Source organism: Gadus morhua, chromosome 5 (assembly GCF_902167405.1).
Source record: "Gadus morhua chromosome 5, gadMor3.0, whole genome shotgun sequence".
NCBI lineage: Eukaryota > Metazoa > Chordata > Actinopteri > Gadiformes > Gadidae > Gadus > Gadus morhua.
The window spans coordinates 19,407,139-19,433,463 of NC_044052.1; the positions used below are offsets into that span (position 1 = coordinate 19,407,139).

At 43.8% G+C, this 26,325-nt stretch overlaps 1 protein-coding gene and 2 gene segments (V, D, J or C); all 3 read left to right on the forward strand.

Annotated features, from left to right (window-relative positions):
• Positions 1-9,914: 9,914 nt before the first annotated feature.
• Positions 9,915-10,759, forward strand: LOC115543509 (immunoglobulin kappa constant-like; the record flags this gene model as incomplete). The annotated part of the segment is given in 2 exon segments: positions 9,915-9,948; positions 10,485-10,759. Coding segments are annotated over 2 exon segments (309 nt in total), but the record flags the coding sequence as incomplete, so codon positions are not given.
• A 4,683-nt stretch (positions 10,760-15,442) lies between these two features.
• LOC115543478 (immunoglobulin kappa light chain) lies at positions 15,443-17,721 on the forward strand. The gene is made up of 4 exons (XM_030355867.1): positions 15,443-15,627; positions 15,821-16,116; positions 16,451-16,502; positions 17,192-17,721. The coding sequence occupies exons 1-4, from the start codon at positions 15,456-15,458 to the stop codon at positions 17,515-17,517; spliced, it is 846 nt and encodes a 281-aa protein (XP_030211727.1). The 5' UTR covers positions 15,443-15,455; the 3' UTR covers positions 17,518-17,721.
• Positions 17,722-20,321: 2,600 nt separating this feature from the next.
• LOC115543490 (immunoglobulin kappa constant-like) lies at positions 20,322-21,392 on the forward strand (the record flags this gene model as incomplete). The annotated part of the segment is given in 2 exon segments: positions 20,322-20,355; positions 20,867-21,392. Coding segments are annotated over 2 exon segments (360 nt in total), but the record flags the coding sequence as incomplete, so codon positions are not given.
• Positions 21,393-26,325: the final 4,933 nt, after the last annotated feature.

Below are 26,325 nucleotides of genomic sequence, written 5' to 3' on the forward strand. Positions count from 1 at the left end.
TTAATAAAGATATAAGAATAAATTCTTCCTTGTCATCATTTACTATCGTTTATCTCCTGTATTTTCGCATTAATGTGGCTTCAATGAGCATATAAAACCTCTGCCATCTTCATCAACAAATTCCCCACGGGGGGAGGCTATGATGTATATCTCTGAATGAGCAAAGTGTTGGTTGTGTGGATGTTGTAAAGTGTGTTCACTGTATTCAGTGGAGCAGTGTCAGTCATAGAGCCACTGCTGCTGAAATGACCCACGTGTCAGACTGACTTTCTGTCATTTCATATAATAGTAGTTCCGAGAGATGTAAATTCAGTATCCTCCCAAGACATAGGAACCCTAGCAGGCTGAGTGGGGAAAACAGTAACATATTCATAATGTCTGTCTATGAGTCAAAGACCAAACCGACAAACGCTAAAATATGTTTTACTTTAAACGTATTCTGTGAGCAGTGAGCTTGAGCTATTCAAATGATGTCCAGTTTAGTTAAGCAGATGTGCACCTGTGTCTCTTTAGAGACAGAAAGTCAGAGTAAATGTAGGGCTGAGACTTTCAGAAGAGTTCTCTGGCGATTCCACTGAAACCAGTGTGTAGTGCATGTCTCCATACCTGCCCAATGGCGCCTCTCTAGTGTCCAACCAACGCAATTGCAATAAAGGCTGATTCAGATTCAGATTCAATACTTCATTGCCCTCCAACTCTGTACAAGTTGCTAGGGATTTTTTTTATGAGCTCCATGACAGTACATAGAATAGAATGGATACCATGTGACACGGCATTCCTCAACAGACCTATTTGTCCGATATGCAAACTGAAAGGGGTCTAGACAGACAGCTTTGGACAGATGATCACGTATGATTTTTCAAGATTTTCATTATGACAGATGTAAGAGCTACCGGTCTATAATCATTTACACCAGTGATGCTGGCTTCTTGGGCACAGGAATAATAACAGCTGACTTAAAACATGTGGGGACTCTGCATTCCCTAACCAGTTAAAAATGTCCTGTGAGTGCTGGGGTCAGTTCATCAGCACAACGTTTGATGGTAGTGGAGGATACGAGGTCAGGGCCTGCAGCTTTCCTGCCATTCAGCTTTTTTAGTAGTCGCCTAACCTCATCCTCCTGTAAGACAGAAGGCGTTGCTCGTGTTTTGATGCCCGTTGGTTGTATAAGGGCATCGTCCCGATCTTTATCAAAGCGGCAATAAAATTCATTGAGACTGTCAGGCAGCTTAGGGTCGTCACTGGCGCAGTGCAAGAGTAGTTCATGGAAACGCTGATTCCATGGACTCCACTCTGTTCACCTCTTTAACAATCATTAAAATATTCCCGTTGACCTTATGACCCTTAGTTCATAGATAAATCACATCAACCCACTTTTTAAATCTCCTTATTGAATGTGAGCTCTCTGACTGGACAGCATTTATTATTGTTCTGCGTATGGTTTGGTAACCTCGGTCAGAGTCTGGTGAACTGTTGGGTATGCTAACCCGGTTTATTATTTATATATTTGTTCGTGTCTTGTCGGGGGGAGTTGGCTTTGGCTGGGTATTCATCCCCCCCCTCCCTCCTCTCTCTGGTGTTGGGGGGGTGGAGTGTGTGTGGTCGATGGCTGGTTGAAGCAGCCTCACCTGGCCTGAGTCAGGCTGATTGGACTCTGGGGCTGAGACAGGCTCACACCTGTGGAGAATCAGTAATCAAAGCACACAGGGTAAACCAGCCGTCCCACCCCACACACACACACACACACCACAGTTGTAACTAAATCAATTTTCAACCGTTTATCTTCGTTCAAACCATTTAACAAATCCCCACTTGTATCTTCCATAATATCTAAACAGAATTTCGATATCATTTAAACTTTCTTCAGAGTCACAGTTTTTAGTTTCATACCGCTTCGTTTTCAGCTGTTTTTATTGAAGATGTCTTCCCATTCTGATACACCTACTTCATATGACATGAGAAGACACACACACACACTACACACATGCACATATAGTCATTAATTCCCGCTTTGCACCTCCATGCCACGCAATACAAAATACAGTTCATATTGGATTCTGAGCATTTGACAATGTAGTGTCATTTGTTTATTTTCATATATATTTGTGCTACCAAGCATGATTTACAAGGAAGGACATATATTTTAATTTCTTCTGTAATTCATCTGTATTCATATTCACATAAACTCATACTACAACATTTTAATGCAAACCAGTGTCGGGGAGCCTCTGTCCATCCTGACCGTACCACCTGGTCAGGCTGCCCCCCTGTCAAGAGGGCAGGGAGGGAGGGAGGAACGGACAGAGGGTCCCCCCACACCTCTTGGTATGACAGCTGCCCAAGGCCACAAACCAAGCCTACGTCTGACTGCAGGACGACGGGCATCAAGCTACACTGCTGCCATGGTCTCTCCTGACTCCGATGAACCTCACCACCACCACCACCACCACCAGCTACCAGTAAGTTGCCTTGTTTTGTGTTTCTCATTTGCCAGTTGAGGGGAACATATTTAATTTAGCATTACTGTTTGGTGCCCCTTCACTGCTTAGACACAGGATCTCTATAACCAGCTCTGCATTACGAGGTGCCGAGGTGCATGTGGGTCACCTGCTTGCCGCTATACAGATACGCCAACACAAGACACTTGTTCACCAGAGTCAGGAAGAAATGATCCCCTGCTGCTTTGGTTGTGCTGTCCCAGGTACCACCCTCCCCATCGGACTGATCAGACACACTGCAGCCCCTCAGCAATCACGTGGATTGCTATAAAGCTGCAGGGATGAAAGCAGACGCGGCCAGTAAGAAAGTAAAAGGCACGGGGGGACGCTAACAGCCCAGTGGGGACTAGTGCTCACCAGCGGCCAGGAGAAGGGAATGCAATGCGGATAGAGTAAAAACAGTCACTCCTTGCTTTCATGGTATATGTGGTGTGGGCAGCAAGAAATATAACCAAAAGGTCTGACGCTATTAAAATTGTGGTGGAGGCTGGCCGAAAGGTTTCTTGAGGTGGTAGAAATGGGCCCAGAGGAGTTGCATACATTCATGAGGCAGAAGCTTGAGGGGCAGGAGGGAGGGAGGGAGAGAGAAGGGAGGGGCAAAGGCAGGAGTGAGGGAAATGGTAAAGGAGGGGAAATGGACATGACTGAATATGAGGATACTTAATCTATTGATGTTTTATTTGATGCAATGGAACGCAAGGAGCCTGATCGCAAATGGCCAAGAGTTTAAAAGATTTGTGGATGTTTTTAATGGAGAGTATAAACCAGCTTTACTGTGTATTCAGGAAACTTGGCTCAAACCTTGTTTGGACTTTGTCGTGCCAGGGTATGAAAGTATTAGACAGGACCGAAGTGGGAAAGCAGGAGGAGGGTGTGCAACGTTTGTAAGGTTTGATGTGAAGTACCAGAGGGTGCAAATTAAGTCTTCTCTAGAGTGTGTGGTGGTAAAGGTGTGGGAAAATAACAAGTGGGTAAATATAGTTAACTTTTATAATCCCTGCTTGCCAGTCGACATAATCGATTTGGAGGAGATTATGGAACAGATAAGGCACCGATTATTTGGCTAGGTGACTTTAATGCACATAATCCTTTGTGGGGAAGCAGAATGAAAGATACAAATGGGAGCACAGTGGAGGATTTTATGGACAAACATGGGTTAGTATGTATGAATGATGGCAGGCCAACTAGGTTTGAAATTAAGACAGGGGTAGGTTCATGCACAGATTTAGCACTAGCATCCAGTGAACACGCAAGAGTAGGAGAATGGGACACTATGGACAGGTGCTCAATGGGTAGTGATCACTTTCCAATACTTTTGAAGTTTGGGAAAACTTTGCTAACTGATGATCAGACTAGACCAACATATTTTAACTATGGAAAGGCAGACTGGGAGAAGTTCTCTAGTAAATGTGATAGTGGCCTCGATACTGTGAATGGAGAGGATCGATAGATGAGAGGAACAATAGTTTATGTGCAATGATATTAAGTAGTGCATATGAGTGCATCCCTTTAAAGAAAACCCCTAAAACTAGAGTAAGTGTGCCATGGTGGAATAGGGCTTGTGATAAAGCAGTTAGGGATAGAAACTGTGCATATAGACTATTGAGAAAGTGCCCAACAGAGAATAATGCAAGAGAGTACAAAGGCTGAGGGCTAAGCAAGAAGAGTAATTCAGGTTACAAAAAAGAGTGTTGGAGAGGTTATTGTGGAGAATTGGGCGTGGATACATCAGTTGGAGACATATGGGCAGCAGTTCATCGTATGTCAGGACGTGGTCAGGAAAAGGAGGATGCCAGTATTGGAGGAAAAGGGAGTTATAGCAAAGAGTGATATAGAGAAAGCAGAAATGTGTGAGAGTAAGTTTAAGGATGTACATAGGGGAGCAAACATTGGGGAGGAAGGTATTTGAAAGAGGAATGAGACGCTAAGACAACATATTTTTAAACTTGGGGTGAATGACGATAATGCTGATTGTGTTAATTTGTACTTTTCAATTGAAGAGCTGCGCAGAGCCATAAATAAAGGGGGGAAACAGCACCAGGGAAGGACGGCATAAGCTATGAGATATTTAAAAGAATAGGTGATTTGGTGGTGGAAGAAATGTTAGCACTTATGAATACTGTTTGGAAGGAAGGAAGGCTTCCATTAGCCTGGAATCAGGCAGTGGTGGTCCCAATGTTAAAGCCAGGAAGGAGGCAGAGCATCCAGGGTCATATAGACCCATTGCACTAACAGCAGTGATGTGTAAAATAATGGAAAGAATGGTGACGGATAGGTTAGCATACAAACTGGAGAAGGAGGGGTGGGTCACACTAATGCAAAGTGGGTTTCGCAGAGGAAGAAGTACCATGGATTCTGTGATCTCGCTGGATTCGGATGTAAAGAAAGCCATGCTTAATAAAGAGGGAGCAGTTGCAGTGTTTTTGGATATCGAAAAGGCTTGTGGACTTGTTGTGGAAGGAGGGGCTCATCATTAATGCCGTACGACGCAGGGATTCGAGGGCGTATGCTGAACTGGGTACAGGACTTTTTAAAGAACAGGGTAATTCAGGTAAGGGTAGGGGAGGCGATGTCGAATGGCACATGCGTGAGAATGGAACACCACAAGGAAGTGGAATAAGTCTGGTTTTATTTAATGTAATGGTGAACGACAATTTTAAAGACATTGGATCAGGGTTTGGTTTGTCATTGTTTGCAGACGACGGAGCAGTGTGGAAAAGAGGCAGGAACATCAAACACATAACAGAGAAAATACAGGAGGCATTAAATAAAGAATGGACTGGGGAAGCAGTTGGGGTTTTAATATATCAACGGAAAAAACTAAATATGTTGTATTTGGCAATAAGAAAACTGTGTGTCAAGGTTTATTAATGCATGGGCAAGCAGTAGAGAGGTTAAAAGAGTTTAAATTATTGGGAGTATTGTGCGATGAAAGATTGACCTTTAAAAAACATGTAGATAGCATTGTGAGCAAGTGTGAGAAAGTTCTAAATGTCATGCGGTCCCCCATCAGGAAGTTTGTGGGGTGCTGGCCAGGATACACAGATAATGATTTACAGGGCAATGGTCAGATGGAGGATAGATTATGGGTGTTTGTGTTATGGGACGGCAGCAAAAACAATTCTCAAGAGACTTGATGTAGTGCAGGCAAAGGCACAGAGAGTTGTCTGTGGGGCCTTCCGTTCCACCCCAATCGCAGCTTTGCTTGTAGAGATGGGGGAGACCCCATTGGGTATCAGAAGGTCTAAGCTGGCAATGCAGTATATCTGTAAATTAAGGGGACATCAAGGAGAGAATGTGGGGCATCTGGCTTTGGAAGGTGCATGGGAGTGGGGAGGAGCAAGAGTGAAAAGAGAGTGTTTCATTTTTAAAGTTAATGAGGAGATGGGGAGGATGGAGTTTGGGGAGGAGGGGGTGGCCCCTATAGTTCACTGGCCAGCAATACCACCATGGATTCTACCGGTGCCAGAGATAGATCTGAGTGTTTTGGCGTATGAGAGAACTGCAACATTTGGGGACATTGTAAGGGAAAGGTTAAATAACACTTGGGGGCAGTACATTCAAATTTACACGGATGGGGCCCAAGAACTGGGAAGTCTGGGTTTGCTTTTTGCGTCCCAGATTTGGATGTGAGCAGGTATAAGCGACTGTCTGAGGGGGTTTCAGTTTATACCACAGAGCTACTTGCTATAATCTGGGCTATGCAGTGGGTGGAGGAGGTGAGGCCAGGCCCAGTGGTGATATGTTCTGACTCTGCATCAGTGCTGATGACCTTGAAGGAGGGAGGGCTTGGAGCCAGGTCGGACCTCGTGGTGGAGCTTCTTACCCTGATGCACAGGATTGAGCAGGCGGGAGAGTTAGTGGGGTTCTTGTGGGTCCCAGCCCATGTGGGGATAGAGGGGAATGAGCTAGCTGATGGAGCAGCGAAAAGGGCTTTAAGAAGGGAAAAGGTGGACGTAAAAGTGAGGCTGGGGTTAACTGAGTGTAGGTCAATCATAAAGAGGAACATCATGGCTGTGTGGCAGGAGGAGTGGGATCGGGAAAAGAAGGGGAGGCATTATTACAGCTTGCAGAAGTCAGTCACAAGGAGCCAGTGTTTTCTGGGGAAAGAAAGGAGGCATACAGGCATGATGACCAGACTGAGGTTGGGGCATTGTGGACTAGCGTGGGACTTACACAAAATTGGGAAACATGAGGATGGACTGTGTGGGGAGTGTGGCAACAACCAAACAGTGGAACATGTCCTGATGGAGTGTGCAGGACTCGCACTGGAGAGGGAGCGGCTGAATGCAGCGGTGGGCGCAACACCCGTTACTCTGAGGAGCCTTCTGTGTCCCATCGAGGACCAGCGTGGGATTGTAAAAGCTGTGCTGGAATTTATGGCGGCCACTCGACAGATAAAAAGGGACTGATTGCGGTTTGGAATTTTGTTTTTGTTTTATTTTTGTCCTGTGGATGGCAGCAATGTGCCGCAAAGGCATACAGTCTGCCGGAAATTAAAGGAAGAAGAAGAAGAACAAATCTACACACTTGAATCTTCCATAATATCTAAACGGAATTTCGATATCATTTAAACTTTCTTCAGAGTCACAGTTTTAGTTTCATACTTTTACGATATATGCCTCGTTATTAAAGAACAGCAGTACATAACTGTGATAAAATGGGAAACCACACTTTGTTGATCAACTTAAATGGTATGATAGGTAGGTAGGACAAGTAAGGGGAGATTACAATGGAGAGAAAATGTCAAAAGAAGATACAATAAAATAATTTTCTTTGGCCAGCTCAACAAGAGTATTTTTTTTTTCTTAAACCAACGGTAGTAATATTGAGGTTGATGTGCTGGTGAGTGAGCTAGTCGCTGTCAGGTGGTGTGGCCAGGCGTCCAGTCATGATCACAGCAACTAAACCAAAGACGCAGTATGTGAGCAGTGAACTGTCGCGACTCAAATGATGTCCATTTTTAGCTGAGGTGCACCTGTGTCTCTTGAGTGGCAGAAAGTCAGTGGAAATATAGGGCTGAGGTATTCAAAGGAGTCTCTGGAGGTTCCAGTGAAAGCAGTACGTGTGCATGTCTCCATAATAGCTCAATGGCGCCATCTTGTGTCCAACCAACGCCATTGCAATAAAGACTGATTCCATGAACTCCACTATCTTCAGCTTTTATTAAATAAATGGCTGGCTTGACTTGATTCATAATAATAAGAAGAAGAAGAAAGTCCTTTCATAAGGACGCAAGCTGCTTTAACTGTAGGTGACAAAGAACAAAACAACGTGAAAGATTATATTTTGAAACAATCAAAAAGCTTGTGAAAACGCAGATGGATCCAGCGTTGAGGATCTCGAGTTCCACAGAGTGGGGGCAGCCACCCTAAAGGCTCTGTCCATAGCTGAAGTCCCCAGTCCCATAGCGTTCCATTGTCTAGGGGCAGCAGCAGAAAAGGCCCGATCACCCATGGTGCACAGCTTCGTATGTCGGGTTTGGAGGGTGTGAGTGGATCCTGAACGGAGTGTAAGTGAGGTTCTCGGGGGGGTGAGGAGTTCCTGAAGGTAGAGGGGGACAAGTCCGTGAAGGCACTGGTGGGTGAGGAGGGAGACCTTGTACTCAATACTGAGTGGGACAGGGAGCCAGTGCAGTGATTTCAGGATGGGGGTGATGTGGTCATGCTTGCGCACCATCATCAGGACCCTGGCAGCACTGTTTTGAATGTATTGGAGCCTCTGGATGCTCTTGCCAGGGATCCCAATGAGGAGTGCATTGCAGTAGTCCAACCTGGAGGAGACAAAGGCATGGACGAGCTTCTCTGCATCAGCCAGGGTGAGTGATTGGCGGAGTTTGGCGATGTTCCTGAGGTGGTATAATGCTGTCTTACAGAGGTGTTTGATGTGGGTGTCAAAATTAAGTTGTGGGTCCATTTTAACACCGAGGTTGGTGACGGATGTGGAAAGGGGGATGTTTTGGCCAGAGAAGGTGTGGTAGACAATATGTGGTAGTTGAGGTAGTAGTGGTATATTATACGTGGTAGTTGAGATAGTAGTTGTATGTAATACGTAGTAGTTAAGGTAGTAGTTGTATGTTTAATAATGCTGAGGAATCTAATGCTGGCTCTTGGTTGAGGCCCCTGGTTAGAGCCAGCTCTGGGCTCAGCGCTCTGTGTCAGAGTCTCTTCCCCCTCAGCAGCTGCAGCAGGTTCCTGCTGTAACAGCTCAGTGTCTACGCAGTGTGACTGAGGGAGGTTTTTGTACGGCTCTCAATCACTGTGTGAACACCCAGACACTGTTAGGATAGTGGGCACTCTGACAGTGATAAACTGCTGCATCTTCACGCTGGGCGGCGCTGATGGTCAGAGAGAAGTCAGTGCTGCTTCCACTGCCACTAAACCGAGCTGGTGTTGGTGATACAAGGGTACTTATATAGCTTATGATGAGCTTGGGGGCTTCTCCAGGTTTCTGTTGGTACCAATATATACCCTGTTGTACATCACTCCATCTGTAAACAGCTGGTTGTGTTTTACAGGTCAGAGTGACTGTGGATCCTGGAGTAAAGGACACTACTGGTGTCTGAGTCACAGTCACCTGACTGCTGGTTCCTATAGAAAACAAACCAACCAAACATTGAGTTATCCAATAGAAAACACAAACAAACAGAGAAGGATGGTCCACATTTTGACTGAGTGGAATGAACCAACCTGTTAAGGATCCACAGACCACTGTCCAGAAAAGGAGGGTGAGGTGATTCATGGTTGCCACGGTTTCTGGGGTGTTGAGTGACAGCTCCGAGTCCTGCAGTGTTGAACTCAGAGGACTTTAAACCCTCTCAGAACCCCAGTTTCAGCTGAGCATGCAAAGCTTCCTCTATATGGAAATGACCTGTTTCCACTCATCAGACTGGGGGTGAGAGTGACTGCAGACGTTCTGGGAGGACCGCTGTGTCTCTTCTAGATTCACACTATTGGAATACAAATTCAGATTTACTGGAAACTATTGGAATTTAAAATGCACAACACTATCTTGTTGAGGTCGATCTTGGTTTGTATGACATCCTTTGAATCTCTAATTTAGATTTATTATTACCTAAAACCAGAATAATAGATAAAAACATATTGTTCTGTTTATAATAAATGCATGAATATAACATTGGCTTGAAGGTTTTTTATTAAGTCAAATTAATAGACTTAATCAAAACAATAAACCGTTTGAAAGTGAGCCTTTAAAAATGAATGATGAATATATTTAATTAAATTACTATACATTCATACAATTAATATATATTAATTACAATATTTCCAATGAATCAAATATCGACTAATTCATCCGTTTTAGTAAAAAGCAAGTGTTAGTGTGTCAGTGAGATGAGTCTTTAATGTGCGGGAGGTTTTTGTACAACCTCTTAATGAGTTTGTATCACTGTGGGTCACTTTTGGTGGAGGCACCAAACTCATCGTTGACTGTAAGTACAAGGACACTTTTTTCTTTGCCTGGCATATTTGACTTTCTTTAAATTTAATTAGGCGTGATAATCTTCACATTCTTTACTTTTCGATAGTTTAAATTTCATGTAGTTTTTTCGGAAGATAAGCTGAGGAGGAAGTGTAAATATATTGTCGTACAGAGTTCTGTCTTTCAAATTACACTAAATATGTAACATATGTTCTGCAATATAAGGCATTTTATTAAAGACTTCATTATTGCTGTGGCATTATTCATTCATTTTTTATTGGCAAATTAGTCATAGTTAAGTTTGAAGAAATTCAAACTTGTTTAAAGTTGATTAATGATAAACCAATAAAATGCTAAATTTGAAGTTCAATCATTTTAAATATAAACATGTTGTTACCGTTTTAATGAAGAGATTTTAAACACAATGGTTTCCTTCCTCTTTAATGTCACCAACTGCTGGTGAACAGAAAGCTGTCCCTTCCCTCTGTGCTCCTATGAGGCTGATGTTAACTGAGCCTGTTGTCCACTCCTCTCTCTCTCTTCCAGTGGGAGTGGTGCAGCCCACGCTGAGCGTCCTCCCTCCCTCCAGAGTGGAGCTGGAGCAGGGCAGTGCTATACTAGTGTGTGTGGCCAGTGGGGGCTTCCCCTCAGACTGGAAGCTTGGCTGGAAGGTGGGGGGCAGCAGCAGGTCTGGGGGGGTGTCAGATAGCCTGGGGATCCTGGGGAAAGATGGCCACTACAGCTGGAGCAGCACCTTGACCCTCCCTGCAGACCAGTGGAGGAAGGCGGGCTCAGTGAGCTGTGAGGCCAGTAAGAATGGCCAGACGCAGCCTGTCACTCAAACCCTGAGAGAGTGTTCAGAGTAGAGAGGCTCCAGCATGGAGGTACTGGAGGATACAGATCTCCTCTGACACGTCTGCTTTATGTGTTTCTGTCTCAGGTTGGCAATGCAGCTTTAGATGATTTACATTAATATAACTCGTCTTTGATTCATTAACGTTATGCTTTCCGATTTTTACCCGTTGCTTGTGTTGGTCACATGTTGAACATTAAATAAAGATGTAAAGAACACATTTTTTCTTGTCATCATTTACTATCGTTTATCTTCTGTATTTTCGAATTAATGTGGCTTAAAGGACAATTCTGGTATTTTGATCATTGGGCCCCCTTTCTGGTTTGTTTAGGATGAAATAGAGTGGGTGACACCGAAATTTGAACTATTAGTCCTTTCTCGGGTATTTGGCTCATTTTGAATCGCTCCTGCCTGCTTCACAATGGTTGTCTGTGTGCATACACAAACCTGTCAACCCAGCAACCCTAAACGTTCGTTTTCAAAAATGTGCAAGTAACCGAGTGGTTAGTGGCATTCGTGAAGTTTAAAAAAGAATTATCGGCGCAATACATGGTTTCTGTCGTGTTTTATTGCACATTTATCGCCAGTTGATATCAGTTGGAAGACTCATTACTGCACGATGATATTACTCCGCCGAACCGGAAAGGTGGGCTGTTTACGTTGGTTTGAAGTCTTGTACCGTGGGCACCTCAGATTAGGGAAAATCACATAGAAAATCACTGAAAATGGATTATGAAAGGTGGCTTCTGGAGGACGCACTCGATTTTGAGTTAGACGGCAGAGGATATCGTTTTACCCAGAATTCACCCAGGAGGAGCTACGTGAGATGGAGGCGAGGGCTACGGAGGCGCCTGAAGCTCCGGATGAAGCGGTCCCCAGGATCACGGGCGGGTGGCGTGCCTGTGGGAAGTGCAGGCAGATGCCGACGGAAGTCGAAAGTAGGTGCTGCACGGAGTGGGACCTTGTGCGGAAGTTTATATGCGGTTGTGAGGTATCTGAAAAAATAGTTCCATTTAGCAACTAACACGGATGGAAACCATATATTGCGCCGATATTTTTTTTTTAAACTTCACGAATGCCACTAACCACTCGGTTACTTGCACATTTTTTAAAACGAACGTTCAGGGTTGCTGGGTTGACGGGTTGGTGTATGCACACAGACAACCATTGTGAAGCAGGCAGGAGCGATTCAAAATGAGCCAAATACCCGAGAAAGGACTAATAGTTAAAATTTCGGTGTCACCCACTCTATTTCATCCTAAACAAACCAGAAAGGGGGCTTAATGTTCAAAATACCAGAATTGTCCTTTAATGTGCATATAAAACCTCTGCCATCTACATCAAACAAATTTCCCCACGTGGGGAGGCAATGATGTATATCTCTGAATGAACAAAGTGTTGGTTGTGTGGATGTTGTAAAGTGTGTTCAGTGTATTCAGTGGACCAGTGTCAGTCATAGAGCCACTGCTGCTGAAATGACCCATGTGTGTCAGACTGACTTTTCTGTCGATTCATATAATAGTAGTTCAGAGAGATGTCCAGGTTTCTGCAGATACCAACTCAGCCACATGTAAAATTACGGCTCGAAAAACATTCAGTATCCCTCACCAAGACATAAGAACCCTAGAATGCTGAGTGAGGGAAACAGTAACATATTCATAATGTCTGTCTGAGTAAAAGACCAAACCGACATGGCTAAAATATGTGTTTCTTTAAACGTATTCTGTGAGCGGTGAACCGTTAGCTATTCAAATGATGTCCAGTTTTAGCAGATGTGCACCTGTGTCTCTCGAGTGACAGAAAGTCAGTGGAAATGTAGGGCTGAAACTTTCAGAAGAGTCTCTGGAGATTCCAGGGAAAGCAGCATGTGTGCATGTCTCCATACCAGCTCAATGGCGCCTTCTGGTGTCAAACCAACGCTATGCAATAAAGACTGATTACATGAACTAAATTATCTTCAGGTTTTATGAAATATATAGCAGACTATATTCTATTCATAACAATACAAATAAAGTCGTTCCTTTCATCAGGACCCAAGCTGCTTTAAGTGTTGGGGACACAGAACAAGAAAATATGAAATATTATATTTTCAAGAAAAGATCATGTTCCAAAGTCCAGGCCCAGTAAGTGGGTCTTCAGGCAGCTTGTGAAAACGCAGATGGATCCAGCGTTGAGGATCTCCCGGGGAGCGAGTTCCACAGAGTGGGGGCAGCCACCCTAAAGGCTCTGTCCATAGCTGAAGTCCCTAACCCGGGGTGGGGGGTTGGGGGGGTAAAGCAGTCCGTGGTCTGAGGAACGGAGATTCTGGGAGGGGGAGTAGGGTCTGAGGAGCTGTGAGAGGAGCGGGGGCTAGAGGGACTGAGGAGGAGGAGGAGGAGGTGCTACAGGACCTTAATGGGAGCCGGTGGAGGTGGATGGGGGGGGGGGGGGGGGGGATTGGTACACTGGAGCCGCTCCAGGGCTCTGTGGGGACCCCCCCAGTGGGACTTCATGATCCCCGTCCAGAGGGGAGGTGATGAAGGCGTGGATGAGGGTCTCTACCGCGGGGGCAGTGGGATTTGAGTTGTATGCAAAGTATTGTAGTTTAGGAAGTTCTTGTATGTAATATCTTGTAGTTGAGGTAGTAGTTGTGTGTGATACGTGGTAGTTGAGTTAGTAGTTGTATGTCATGTGTGGTAGTTTAGGTAGTAGTGGTATATTATACGTGGTAGTTGAGATAGTAGTTGTATGTAATACGTAGTAGTTAAGGTAGTACTTCTATGTTTAATAATGCTGAGGAATCTAATGCTGGTTCTTGGTTGAGGCCCCTGGTTAGAGCCAGCTCTGTGCTCAGCGCTCTGTGTCAGAGTCTCTTCCCCCTCAGCAGCTGCAGCAGGTTCCTGCTGTAACAGCTCAGTGTCTACGCAGTGTGACTGAGGGAGGTTTTTGTACGGCTCTCAATCACTGTGTGAACACCCGGACCCTGTTAGGAAAGTGGAAACTCTGACAGTGATAAACTGCTGCATCTTCACGCTGGGCGCCGTTGATGGTCAGAGAGAAATCAGTGCTTCTTCCACTGCCACTAAACCGAGCTGGTGTTGGTGATACAAGTTGGTTTATTAATTTTATGATGAGCTTGGGGGCTTCTCCAGGTTTTCTGTTGGTACCAGTATAGTTCATCACCATCGTAAACCGCTGGGTTTGTTTTACAGGTCAGAGTGGCTGTGGATCCTGGAGTAAAGGACACTACTGGTGTCTGAGTCACAGTCACCTGACTGCTGGTTCCTGTAGAAAACAAACAAACCAAACATTGAGTTATCCAATAGAAAACACAAGCAAACAGAGAAGGGTGGTCCACATTTAGACTGAGTGGAATGAACCAACCTGTTAAGGATCCACAGACCACTGTCCAGAAAAGGAGGGTGAGGTGATTCATGGTTGCCACGGTTTCTGGGGTGTTGAGTGACAGCTCAGAGTCCTGCAGTGTTGAACTCAGAGGACTTTAAACCCTCTCAGAACCCCAGTTTCAGCTGAGCATGCAAAGCTTCCTCTATATGGAAATGACCTGTTTCCACTCATCAGACTGGGGGTGAGAGTGACTGCAGACGTTCTGGGAGGACCGCTGTATCTCTTCTACGTTCACACTTTTGGATTACTAATTTAGATTTACTGGAAACTATTGGAATTTATAATGTATGATACATACAATTTTTTATTCAATCTTGGTTTGTATTAAATCCTATAACTTTCTATTTTTTTCTAATCCCCTGCAATAAAGCAACATAGTGCGAAGCTCCACTTGATCCTTTAAAAAACAATGCACATTAATATCACAGTTATGAAGGCCTTGTGGTTGGTTGTGGTCTTAGTGAAGCAGCCTAACCCAACCCTAACCCTAACCCTAACCCTTACTATCACATATTACATATAATTACTACCTCAACTACCATGTATTACATACAACTACTACCTCAACTAACACGTATTACGTACACCTACTACCTCGACTACAACATAAAAATACTACCTCAACAACTACATTGCTTTAGCTACCACAATCAATTCTACTACTTCCTGCACCACAATATATTGCAAACAACTATCACCTAATATACAACATATTACACGCATCTACTACTTCAACTACCTAGCTTACATAACTAATGCCTCAAATTCACATTGCTTACGTACAATTACTCAAGACTTAAGACGTGTGGTTTCTTATCATTCTGTGTTATCACTGCTTTATAGACCTACAGAGTGGTAGGTTAGGTGGTCACTTGGGCAGACACTAGAAATGCACCTTATAGAACCTCACCTTTTATACAGTCTAGTACTCATTAGACTGAATTCTTGTTACAATGACTTCTCATCAAATAAAAGGATTTTAGTAATATACCACTCATCCCTTGAGATGAGTGGCTTGACATGAATATTAATGTTAAACAGTTGGAAGGAATTGATATAATCTTTTCATGAACGATCTCTGTTTCAAACTCTATGAATACGGTGAGAACCGCAGGATTTTATTTTTGCATATACATTTATTAATTTCACATTTCAATATGTTCTTATGAGTACACCATTTAGCAGAACATGAAGCGTTTCTAAATATATTCACTAACAAGATTTACATTTTTCTTTCAAAAGTGATGAACTCACTCAACCGCATGTCTCTCACTTTCATGTCTCTCAAAGTAGATGCTCGTCCGCCCATAGGCACCCTGTTTTGCATGACTTGGAGTATCTCTGAGGGCCAAGAGTTAAATATGCTCGCTGCCAGCCATCACAAACACACCCAGAGCAAGATGAGGTCGTCCACAGCCTTGCTAGCAGTGTTGGCGTTCCTTACTCATGGTGAGACTTATGGCTCCGTCACTCTGATCATGTTCTTATGACTTCACTCTGATCCCTCCTGGTTTGGGCTCTATTCGGTGTTTATCCTGCTGTATTTCCTCCCCTCTCTGCTCCTGATGTGCTCTAGGCTAACGTTACACTGAACACTGTCTTAAGTCGGTTCAAAAGGCTCATCCTCCACTTCTTATTTCAGAGTCGTCTGCCAGTAAATTTCTGACACAACCTGACAAATCCAAGACCGTCGGCCTGGAGGGGACTGTGTCTATCAGTGCCACGGGGAGCTCAGATATTGATAATACTCTCTACTGGTACATCCAGAAACCTGGAGAAGCTCCCAAACTGCTGACATCCAATGCAGTCACCCGCTATTCAGGGACCCCAGCTCGGTTCAGCGGCAGCATGTCTGGGACTAGCTACACTCTCACCATCTCTGGTGTCCAGAGGGAGGATGCAGCAGTTTATCACTGTCTGGGTTACCACGGTGGCGGTGTGTTCACACAGTGATTGAGAGCCGTACAAAAACCTCCCTCAGTCACACTGCGTAGACACTGAGCTGTTACAGCAGGAACCTGCTGCAGCTGCTGAGGGGGAAGAGACTCTGACACAGAGCGCAGAGCTGGCTCTAACCAGGGGTCTCTACCCTTGGTTGTAATAAACATATTTAATTAAATCAATGTCCTTGAAATCAATTAATAGATTTTAATAATATTTCTAGTGAATCAATTATCAACTCATTCATGGGTTTTAGTGAAAAACAAGTGTTTGTGCGTCGGTAAGATGAGTCTTTAATGTGCGGGAGGTTTTTGTACAGCCTCTTAATGAGTTTGTATCACTGTGGTACACTTTTGGTGGAGGCACCAAACTCATCATTGACTGTAAGTACAAGGAGACCTTTCTTGACATTTTGAAATTTTACATGAAATATTGAGCAATGTTCTAGAATAAATTAGCAATGATGATTTTAAAATGTTTTAATTTATTTATACTTTTCAGGTATTATTTTTTCTATAAATAAGTTGAGTACACAGTTGGAATATACTGTTTTAAAGAGTTTTGTATTTTGGCTTAAATTAACAAAATTTGTTAAATACATATGTTCGATTGCATTATGCGTTTTCAAAAATATTATTTTCATTATTTTTGACTATTGCTGCAACATATTTTATTTCTTAAAAAAATAAGTATTTTGTAAAATGGACAAAGTAGTTTAATTGAAGTTCAGTGGAACTTCTAAATGATCAGTAAATATTAGAAACATATTAAAATGTATTTATGTGCTTTGAGTAACTAATCCTGCTTTTCTCTCATATTTTGCATGTGCAATTAGCCACGCATGAAATGATTTAAAGAAAGAGAAATTAAGATTGATTCATTCCAACAAAAATAAACATATATATCTTTTTGTGTAAACTGGATTCCTAATGTAGTGAGATTAAACACAATGGTTCCCTTCCTCTTTAATGTCACCAACTGCTGGTGAACAGGAAGCTGTCCCTTCCCTCTGTGCTCCTATGAGGGCTGATGTTAACTGAGCCTGTTGTCCACTCCTCTCTCTCTCTTCCAGTGGGAGTGGTGCAGCCCACGCTGAGCGTCCTCCCTCCCTCCAGAGTGGAGCTGGAGCAGGGCAGTGCTACACTGCTGTGTGTGGCCAGTGGGGGCTTCCCCTCAGACTGGAAGCTTGGCTGGAAGGTCGGGGGCAGCAGCAGGTCTGGGGGGGTGTCAGATAGCCTGGGGGTCCTGGGGAAAGACGGCCACTACAGCTGGAGCAGCACCTTGACCCTCCCTGCAGACCAGTGGAGGAAGGCGGGCTCAGTGAGCTGTGAGGCCAGTAAGAATGGCCAGACGCAGCCTGTCACTCAAACCCTGAATCCTGGAGAGTGTTCAGAGTAGAGAGGCTCCAGCATGGAGGTACTGGAGGATACAGATCTCCTCTGACACGTCTGCTTTATGTCTCTCTGTCTCAGGTGGCACTGTAGCTTTAGATGATTTACATTAATATAAATCGTCTTTGATTCATTAACGTTATGCTTTCCGATTTTTACCCGTTGCTTGTGTTGGTCACATGTTGAACATTTAATAAAGATGTAAAGAACACATTTTTTCTTGTCATCATTTACTATCGTTTATCTTCTGTATTTTCGAATTAATGTGGCTTAATGAGCATATAAAACCTCTGCCATCTACATCAAACAAATTTCCCCACGGGGGGAGGCAATGATGTATATCTCTGAATGAGCAAAGTGTTGGTTGTGTGGATGTCGTTGTAAAGTGTGTTCAGTGTATTCAGTGGACCAGTGTCAGTCATAGAGCCACTGCTGCTGAAATGACCCGTGTGTGTCAGACTGAATTTCTGTCGATTCATATAATAGTAGTTCAGAGAGATGTCCAGGTTTCTGCAGATACCAACTCAGACACATGTAAAATTACGGCTCGAAAAACATTCAGTATCCCTCACCAAGACATAAGAACCCTAGAATGCTGAGTGAGGGAAACAGTAACATATTCATAATGTCTGTCTGAGTAAAAGACCAAACCGACATGGCTAAAATATGTGTTTCTTTAAACGTATTCTGTGAGCGGTGAACCGTAGCTATTCAAATGATGTCCAGTTTTAGCAGATGTGCACCTGTGTCTCTCGAGTGACAGAAAGTCAGTGGAAATGTAGGGCTGAAACTTTCAGAAGAGTCTCTGGAGATTCCAGGGAAAGCAGCATGTGTGCATGTCTCCATACAAGCTCACTGGCGCCCTCTAGTGTCAAACCAACGGTATGCAATAAAGACTGATTACATGAACTAAATTATCTTCAGGTTTTATGAAATATATAGCAGACTATATTCTATTCATAATAATACAAATAAAGTCGTTCCTTTCATCAGGACCCAAGCTGCTTTAAGTGTTGGGGACACAGAACAAGAAAATATGAAATATTATATTTTCAAACAATCAAACAATAAATAAATGAATCAATAAGAATAGATCATTTTCCAAAGTCCAGGCCCAGTAAGTGGGTCTTCAGGCAGCTTGTGAAAACGCAGATGGATCCAGCGTTGAGGATCTCCCGGTGAGCGAGTTACACAGAGTGGGGGCAGCCACCCTAAAGGCTCTGTCCATAGCTGAAGTCCCCAACCAGGACTCTGTCTTCTTACTGCTGAGTTGGAGGAGGTATGCAGACATGCAGAGTGACGGGGGGGGGTTGTATGGAGGTTGAGGTTGTAGTTGTATTCAATATGTTGACGTTTGAGGTGTATACAAAGTATTGAAGTTGAGGTAGTAGTTGTATGTATAATATTGTAGTTGAGGTAGTATTCGTGTGTGATACGTGGTAGTTGAGGTAGTACTTGTATGTTCAATAATGCTGAGGAATCTAATGCTGGCTCTTGGTTGAGGCCCCTGGTTAGAGCCAGCTCTGTGCTCAGCGCTCTGTGTCAGAGTCTCTTCCCCTTCAGCAGCTGCAGCAGGTTCCTGCTGTAACAGCTCAGTGTCTACGCAGTGTGACTGAGGGAGGTTTTTGTACGGCTCTCAATCACTGTGTGAACACATAGGGATCAATGTAGCTCTGACAGTGATAAACTGCTGCATCTTCACGCTGGGCGCCGTTGATGGTCAGAGAGAAGTCAGTGCTGCTTCCACTGCCACTAAACCGAGCTGGTGTTGGTGATACAAGTTGGTTTACATATTTCATGATGAGCTTGTGTTCTTCTCCAGGTTTCTGTTGGTACCAGAATAAGTAGTTATTGCCATGAACAGCTTTGTTTGTTTTACAGGTCAGAGTGACTGTGGACCCTGGAGTAAAGGACACTACTGGTGTCTGAGTCACAGTCACCTGACTGCTGGTTCCTGTAGAAAACAAACAAACCAAACATTGAGTTATCCAATAGAAAACACAAGCAAACAGAGAAGGGTGGTCCACATTTTGACTGAGTGGAATGAACCAACCTGTTAAGGATCCACAGACCACTGTCCAGAAAAGGAGGGTGAGGTGATTCATGGTTGCCACGGTTTCTGGGGTGTTGAGTGACAGCTCTGAGTCCTGCAGTGTTGAACTCAGAGGACTTTAAACCCTCTCAGAACCCCAGTTTCAGCTGAGCATGCAAAGCTTCCTCTATATGGAAATGACCTGTTTCCACTCATCAGACTGGGGGTGAGAGTGACTGCAAACATTCTGGGAGGACCGCTGTATCTCTTCTACACACACCATTGGAATACAAATTCAGATTTAATGGAAACTATTGGAATTTAAAATGCATAACATTTTATCTGGTTGATGCCAATCCTGGTTTGTATGAAATCCTTTAACTTTCTATTTGTTTGAAATAAATTGTCGTTACATTATTACCTGAACCCAGAATAATAGATACAAACATATTGTTCTGTACATAATAAATGCATGAATATAACATTGGCTTGAAGGTTTTTTATGAAGTCAAATTAATAGACATGTTTTAAAACAATAAACCTTTTGTAAAAGAGCCTTTAAAAATGTTCTGACAATAAATGAATGATGAATGTATTTCATTAAATTACTATACATTCATAAAATTACTATATATTAATTATAATATTTCCAATTAATCAAATATTGACTAATTCATCCATTTTAGTGAAAAGCCAGTGTTTGTGTGTCAGTAAGATGAGTCTTTAGTGTGCGGGAGGTTTTTGTACAGCCTCTTAATGAGTTTGTATCACTGTGGTACACTTTTGGTGGAGGCACCAAACTCATCGTTGACTGTAAGTACAAGGACACTTGTCTTTGCCTGGCATATTTAACTTTCTCTAAATGTAATGGTGATAATCTTATCTTTTGGAATTTTCTATATTTTTAATTTCTTGTCGTTTTTTTAAAGATAAGCTGAGGACAAAGTGTAAATATATTGTGGTACAGAGTTCTGACTTTTAAAATACACTGCATATGTTAGATATGTTCTACAATATGATGTATTTCATGAAAGACCTCATTATTGCTGTGGCATTATTCATTTATTGAATTGGCAAATCAGTCATATTTAAGTTTGAAGAAATTCACACTTGTCGATTAATGTTAACCCAATTAAATGCTACATTTTGAAGTTCAATCATTTTAAATATAAACATGTTTTAATGAAGAGATTTTAAACACAAATGTTCCCTTCCTCTTTAATGTCACCAACTGCAGGTGAACAGGAAGCTGTCCCTTCCCTCTGTGCTCCTATGAGGCTGATGTTAACTGAGCCTGTTGTCCACTCCTCTCTCTCTCTTCCAGTGGGAGTGGTGCAGCCCACGCTGAGCGTCCTCCCTCCCTCCAGAGTGGAGCTGGAGCAGGGCAGTGCTACACTGCTGTGTGTGGCCAGTGGGGGCTTCCCCTCAGACTGGAAGCTTGGCTGGAAGGTGGGGTGCAGCAGCAGGTCTGGGGGGGTGTCAGATAGCCTGGTGGTCCTGGGGAAAGACGGCCACTACAGCTGGACCAGCACCTTGACCCTCCCTGCAGACCAGTGGAGGAAGGCGGGCTCAGTGAGCTGTGAGGCCAGTAAGAATGGCCAGACGCAGCCTGTCACTCAAACCCTGAATCCTGGAGAGTGTTCAGAGTAGAGAGGCTCCAGCATGGAGGTACTGGAGGATACAGATCTCCTCTGACACGTCTGCTCTATGTCTCTATCTGAGGTGACACTGCAGCTTTTGATGATTTACATTAATATAACTCGTGTTTGATTAATTGACATTATGCTCTCTGGCTTTTACCCCTTGATTTGTCACATGTTGAATCAAATAAAAATGAAAAAAATACAATATTTCTTGTTATATTTTCCAATCATGTCAAATCTGTTTCTCTTTCTACCAATGAGTATATCAAACATATGTCATCTTTATTAGACAAGTTTCATCACCATTGTGAATGAAGGCTTAAAGCTATGGTGTGTATCTCTGAATGAGCAAAGTGTTGGTTGTGTGGATGTTGTTGTAAAGTGTGTTCAGTGTATTCAGTGGACCAGTGTCAGTCATAGAGCCACTGCTGATGAAATGATGTGTGTCAGACTGACTTTATGTCACTTCATAAAATAGAAGTTCAGGGGGACGTCCAGGGTTCTGCAGGTACCAACTTAGAAACATGTAAAAGTACATCTCAAAAGACATTCAGTACCTCCCACCAAGGCATAGGAACCCTACCAGTGAGTGGTGGAAACAGTAACATATTTATAATGTCTGTCTATGAGTCAAAGACCAAACCGACATTGCTAAAAGATGTGTTTCATTAAACGTTTTCTGTGAGCACTGAGCAGTGAACTGTAGCTATTCAAATGATGTCCAGTTTTAGCTGATGTGCACCTGTGTCTCTCGAGTGACGGAAAGTCAGTGGAAATGTAGGGCTGAGGTTTTCAGAAGAGTCTCTGGAGACTCCAGCGAAAGCGTGTGTGCATGTCTCCATACAAGCTCAATGGCGCCCTCTTGTGTCTAACCAACGCCGTTTCAACAAAGAGTGATTCTATGAACTCATCTCTGTTCACCTCCATCTTTAATAGTAGCTTAGAGCCTCAGTAGTAGTTAGCATGTCGTTGGGTTAGCCTGGTAGCAGACGGAGGCTGGTGTTTCGCGGTTGTTCCTCATGGCTTCCTTAGCTGGAGGATGAGGGCTGTGAGGGTGGACCGAGGCTTGGCCATCTCCAGGAAAGGAGGCTGCAGAACAACAGCGTTGGTTACCGTCACAGAGAAAACAGACTCTTGTGTTTCCACCAGTGAACCGTAGCAAAGACATGTCTGGGAGATTTTGTAGTTCTAGCTTTTAAGCCATGTGAATCAATGGTTTAGTTGGACACACACACACACCAGTGGCGGCTGGTGGTTTTTAAAGTGAGGGAGGAAGGACTGCGCGCTTGGTTGCCATTGGCCTGCTTGCACTGTTGGTGTATGGTGGCATAATAATGTGAGACTCAAGTTGTTTCAGGGTGTTTTGGTGAACTACAAAATAGCAGGGAGGGAGTTATGTGAACAAAATGTATACAAAGCCACCAGTGGCATCACTGTAATTTGAGAAGGAAAGGATGCAAAGCATATTAGTCAAATCAGGCCTACTATTGATTTGTAAAAGTAAATAAAAAAATCTGGGCCTATTATTGGGCCTATTTTTGCCCTCACTGACTGAAGTTATTTAGCTATGTTTATTTTCAGTTACAATTGCTTGTAATGCTACCAGTAAGTCATGCGTACCTAGCAAACCATGTAGCACTCACAACACTGACGTTGCCATTATTTCTGATGACCTTGATTTTGGGAAGTGGTCTACCTCTTTCTGAATGAATGGAATGGTTTTTGTAATAAGACGTTAACAATGTCCTCCGTTTCCAATGTTTCCATTGTGCATTTAGGATCTCGCTATCGCAGATTTCACTTGCTCTGCGTCTCTCAGACTGAGCACCGCGGCAATGCAGACCGGGTTTGTTATCGACAGCGTTGCCAGATTGGGCAGATTTCCCGCCCAATGATAATTTTTCCAGCCTAACATGGTTAAAAGTAGCCCAATTGGGTGGGAAATCGGACCAATCTGGCAACACTGCTCAACATCCAGGGATCCTGCTTATTGGTTCATAGCGCAGACGGATAGATTTTTGCGCGAATCAGACCCCTTAAGGTCCCACCCACTCAGAGGAGGATTTTCCTCCTCTCTCCCATTGAAACCCATGTTATCCACCGGCCGCCAGTACTTTCGAGAAAATGAATGGGAGTGGACGGCGGCGAAGGGAGGACGTTCCTCCCTGAAGTAATTGTCAATAGGCGATAGGGGGTGCTAATGTCCCTTTACCTAGGGAAACGAACATTATATATTCAAAGGCAATAAAGTAGTCATATTTAAGGGCATTAATTCATTACAATAGTCGGGGCAATCTACATTTTTTATTCTCAACAATTTTAGGGAGGATCTTCCTCCCTCTCCTCAATGGAGAAGCCTCCACTGACACACACACACACACACACACACACACACACACACACACACACACACACACACACACACACACACACACACACACACACACACACACACACACACACACACACACACACACACAGAAACACAAATACAAACACAAACCCTGAATCCTGGAGAGTGTTCAGAGTAGAGAGGCTCCAGCATGGAGGTACTGGAGGATACAGATCTCCTCTGACACGTCTGCTTTATGTCTCTCTGTCTCAGGTGGCCCCGCAGCTTTGGATGATTTACATTAATATAACATGTCTTGGATTCATTATATTATGCTTTCAGATTTTTACCCGTTGCTTGTGCTGGTCACATGTTGAACATTTAATAAAGATTTCAAGAATAAATTATTTCTTGTCATCATTTACTATTGTTTATCTCTGTGTTTTCGAATTAATGTGGCTTCTAATGAGCATGTAATACCTCTGCCATCTTCATCAAACAAATTTCAACACCATTATGAATGAAGGCTTAAAGCTATAGTGTGTATCTCTGAATGAGCAAAGTGTTGGTTGTGTGGATTTCCTTGGAAAGTGTGTTCAGTGTATTCAGTGGACCAGTGTCAGTCATAGAGCCACTGCTGATGAAATGACCCATGTGTGTCAGACTGACTTTCTGTCATTTCATATAATAATAGTTCAGAGAGATGTCCAGGTTTCTAGCATGCTGAGTGGGGGAAACAGTAGCATATTCATAATGTCTGGATATGAGTCAAAGAACAAAACGACGTCGAAAAGATGTGTTTCATTTAACGTATTCTGTGAGCAGTGAACTGTAGCTATTCAAATGATATCCATTTTTAGCTGATGTGCACCTGTGTCTGTTAAGTGGCAGAAAGTCAATGGAATTGAAGGGCTGAGGTTTTCAAAGGAGTCTCTGGAGATTCCAGTGAAAGCAGTATGCGTGCATTTCTCCATACTAGCTCAATGTCGCTCTCTAGTGTCCGACCAACGGCATTACAATAAAGGCTGATTCCATGAACTCCACAATCTTCAGGTTTTATTTAATAAATAGCTGGCTTCAATCCATTCATAATACTTATAATAAGAAAGTTGTTCCTTTCATCAGGACGCAAGCTGCTTTAAATGTGGGTGACAAAGAACAAAACAACGTCAAATATTATATTTTGAAACAATCAAAACAATAAATAAACAAATAAATAAGAAAAGATCATGTTCCAAAGTCCAGGCCCAGTAAGTGGGTCTTCAGGCAGCTTGTGAAAACGCAGATGGATCCAGTGTTGAGGATCTCCCGGGGAGCGAGTTCCACAGAGTGGGGGCAGCCACCCTAAAGGCTCTGTCCATAGCTGAAGTCCCTAACCCGGGGTGGGGGGGTGGGGGGGTAAAGCAGTCTGTGGTCTGAGGAACGGAGATTCAGGGAGGGGGAGTAGGGTCTGAGGAGCTGTGAGAGGAGCGGGGGCTAGAGGGACTGGGGGGTGAGGAGGAGGAGGAGGAGGAGGAGGAGGAGGTGGAGGAGGAGGAGGAGGAGGAGGAGGAGGAGGGGGGTGAGGGGGGTGAGGAGGAGGAGGAGGTGGAGGAGGAGGAGGAGGAGGAGGAGGGGGGTGAGGAGGAGGAGGAGGCGCTGCAGGACCTGACTGGGGGCCGGTGGAGGTGGATGGGGGGGGGGGGGGGGGGGGGAGGGTGGCAAGCAATTGGCAGGTATGCAGAGTGACTGGGGGGGGTGATGTATTAAGTTGAAGTTCAGGTTGTAGTTGTATTCAATATGTTGAAAGTTTAGTTGTATGCAAAATATTGTATTTTATGAAGTACTTGTACGTAATATCTTGTAGTTGAGGTAGAAGTTTTATGTCATACGTGGTAGTTGAGGTAGTACTTGTATGTTTAATAATGCTGAGGAATCTAATGCTGGCTCTTGGTTGAGGCCCCTGGTTAGAGCCAGCTCTGTGCTCAGCGCTCTGTGTCAGAGTCTCTTCCCCCTCAGCAGCTGCAGCAGGTTCCTGCTGTAACAGCTCAGTGTCTACGCAGTGTGACTGAGGGAGGTTTTGGTACGGCTCTCAATCACTGCGTGAACACATAGGGATTAATGTAACTCTGACAGTGATAAACTGCTGCATCTTCACGCTGGGCGCCGTTGATGGTCAGAGAGAAGTCAGTGCTGCTTCCACTGCCACTAAACCGAGCTGGTGTTGGTGATACAAGTTGGTTTATTAATTTTATGATGAGCTTGGGGGCTTCTCCAGGTTTCTGTTGGTACCAGTGTAGTTCATCACCACCGTAAACCGCTGTGTTTGTTTTACAGGTCAGAGTGACTGTGGATCCTGGAGTAAAGGACACTACTGGTGTCTGAGTCACAGTCACCTGACTGCTGGTTCCTGTAGAAAACAAACAAACCAAACATTGAGTTATCCAATAGAAAACACAAGCAAACAGAGAAGGGTGGTCCACATTTTGACTGAGTGGAATGAACCAACCTGTTAAGGATCCACAGACCACTGTCCAGAAAAGGAGGGTGAGGTGATTCATGGTTGCCACGGTTTCTGGGGTGTTGAGTGACAGCTCCGAGTCCTGCAGTGTTGAACTCAGAGGACTTTAAACCCTCTCAGAACCCCAGTTTCAGCTGAGCATGCAAAGCTTCCTCGATATGGAAATGACCTGTTTCCACTCATCAGACTGGGGGTGAGAGTGACTGCAGACATTCTGGGAGGACCGCTGTATCTCTTCTACATTCACACTTTTGGAATCCAAATTCAGATTTACTGGAAACTATTGGAATTTTTAATGTATAACATTT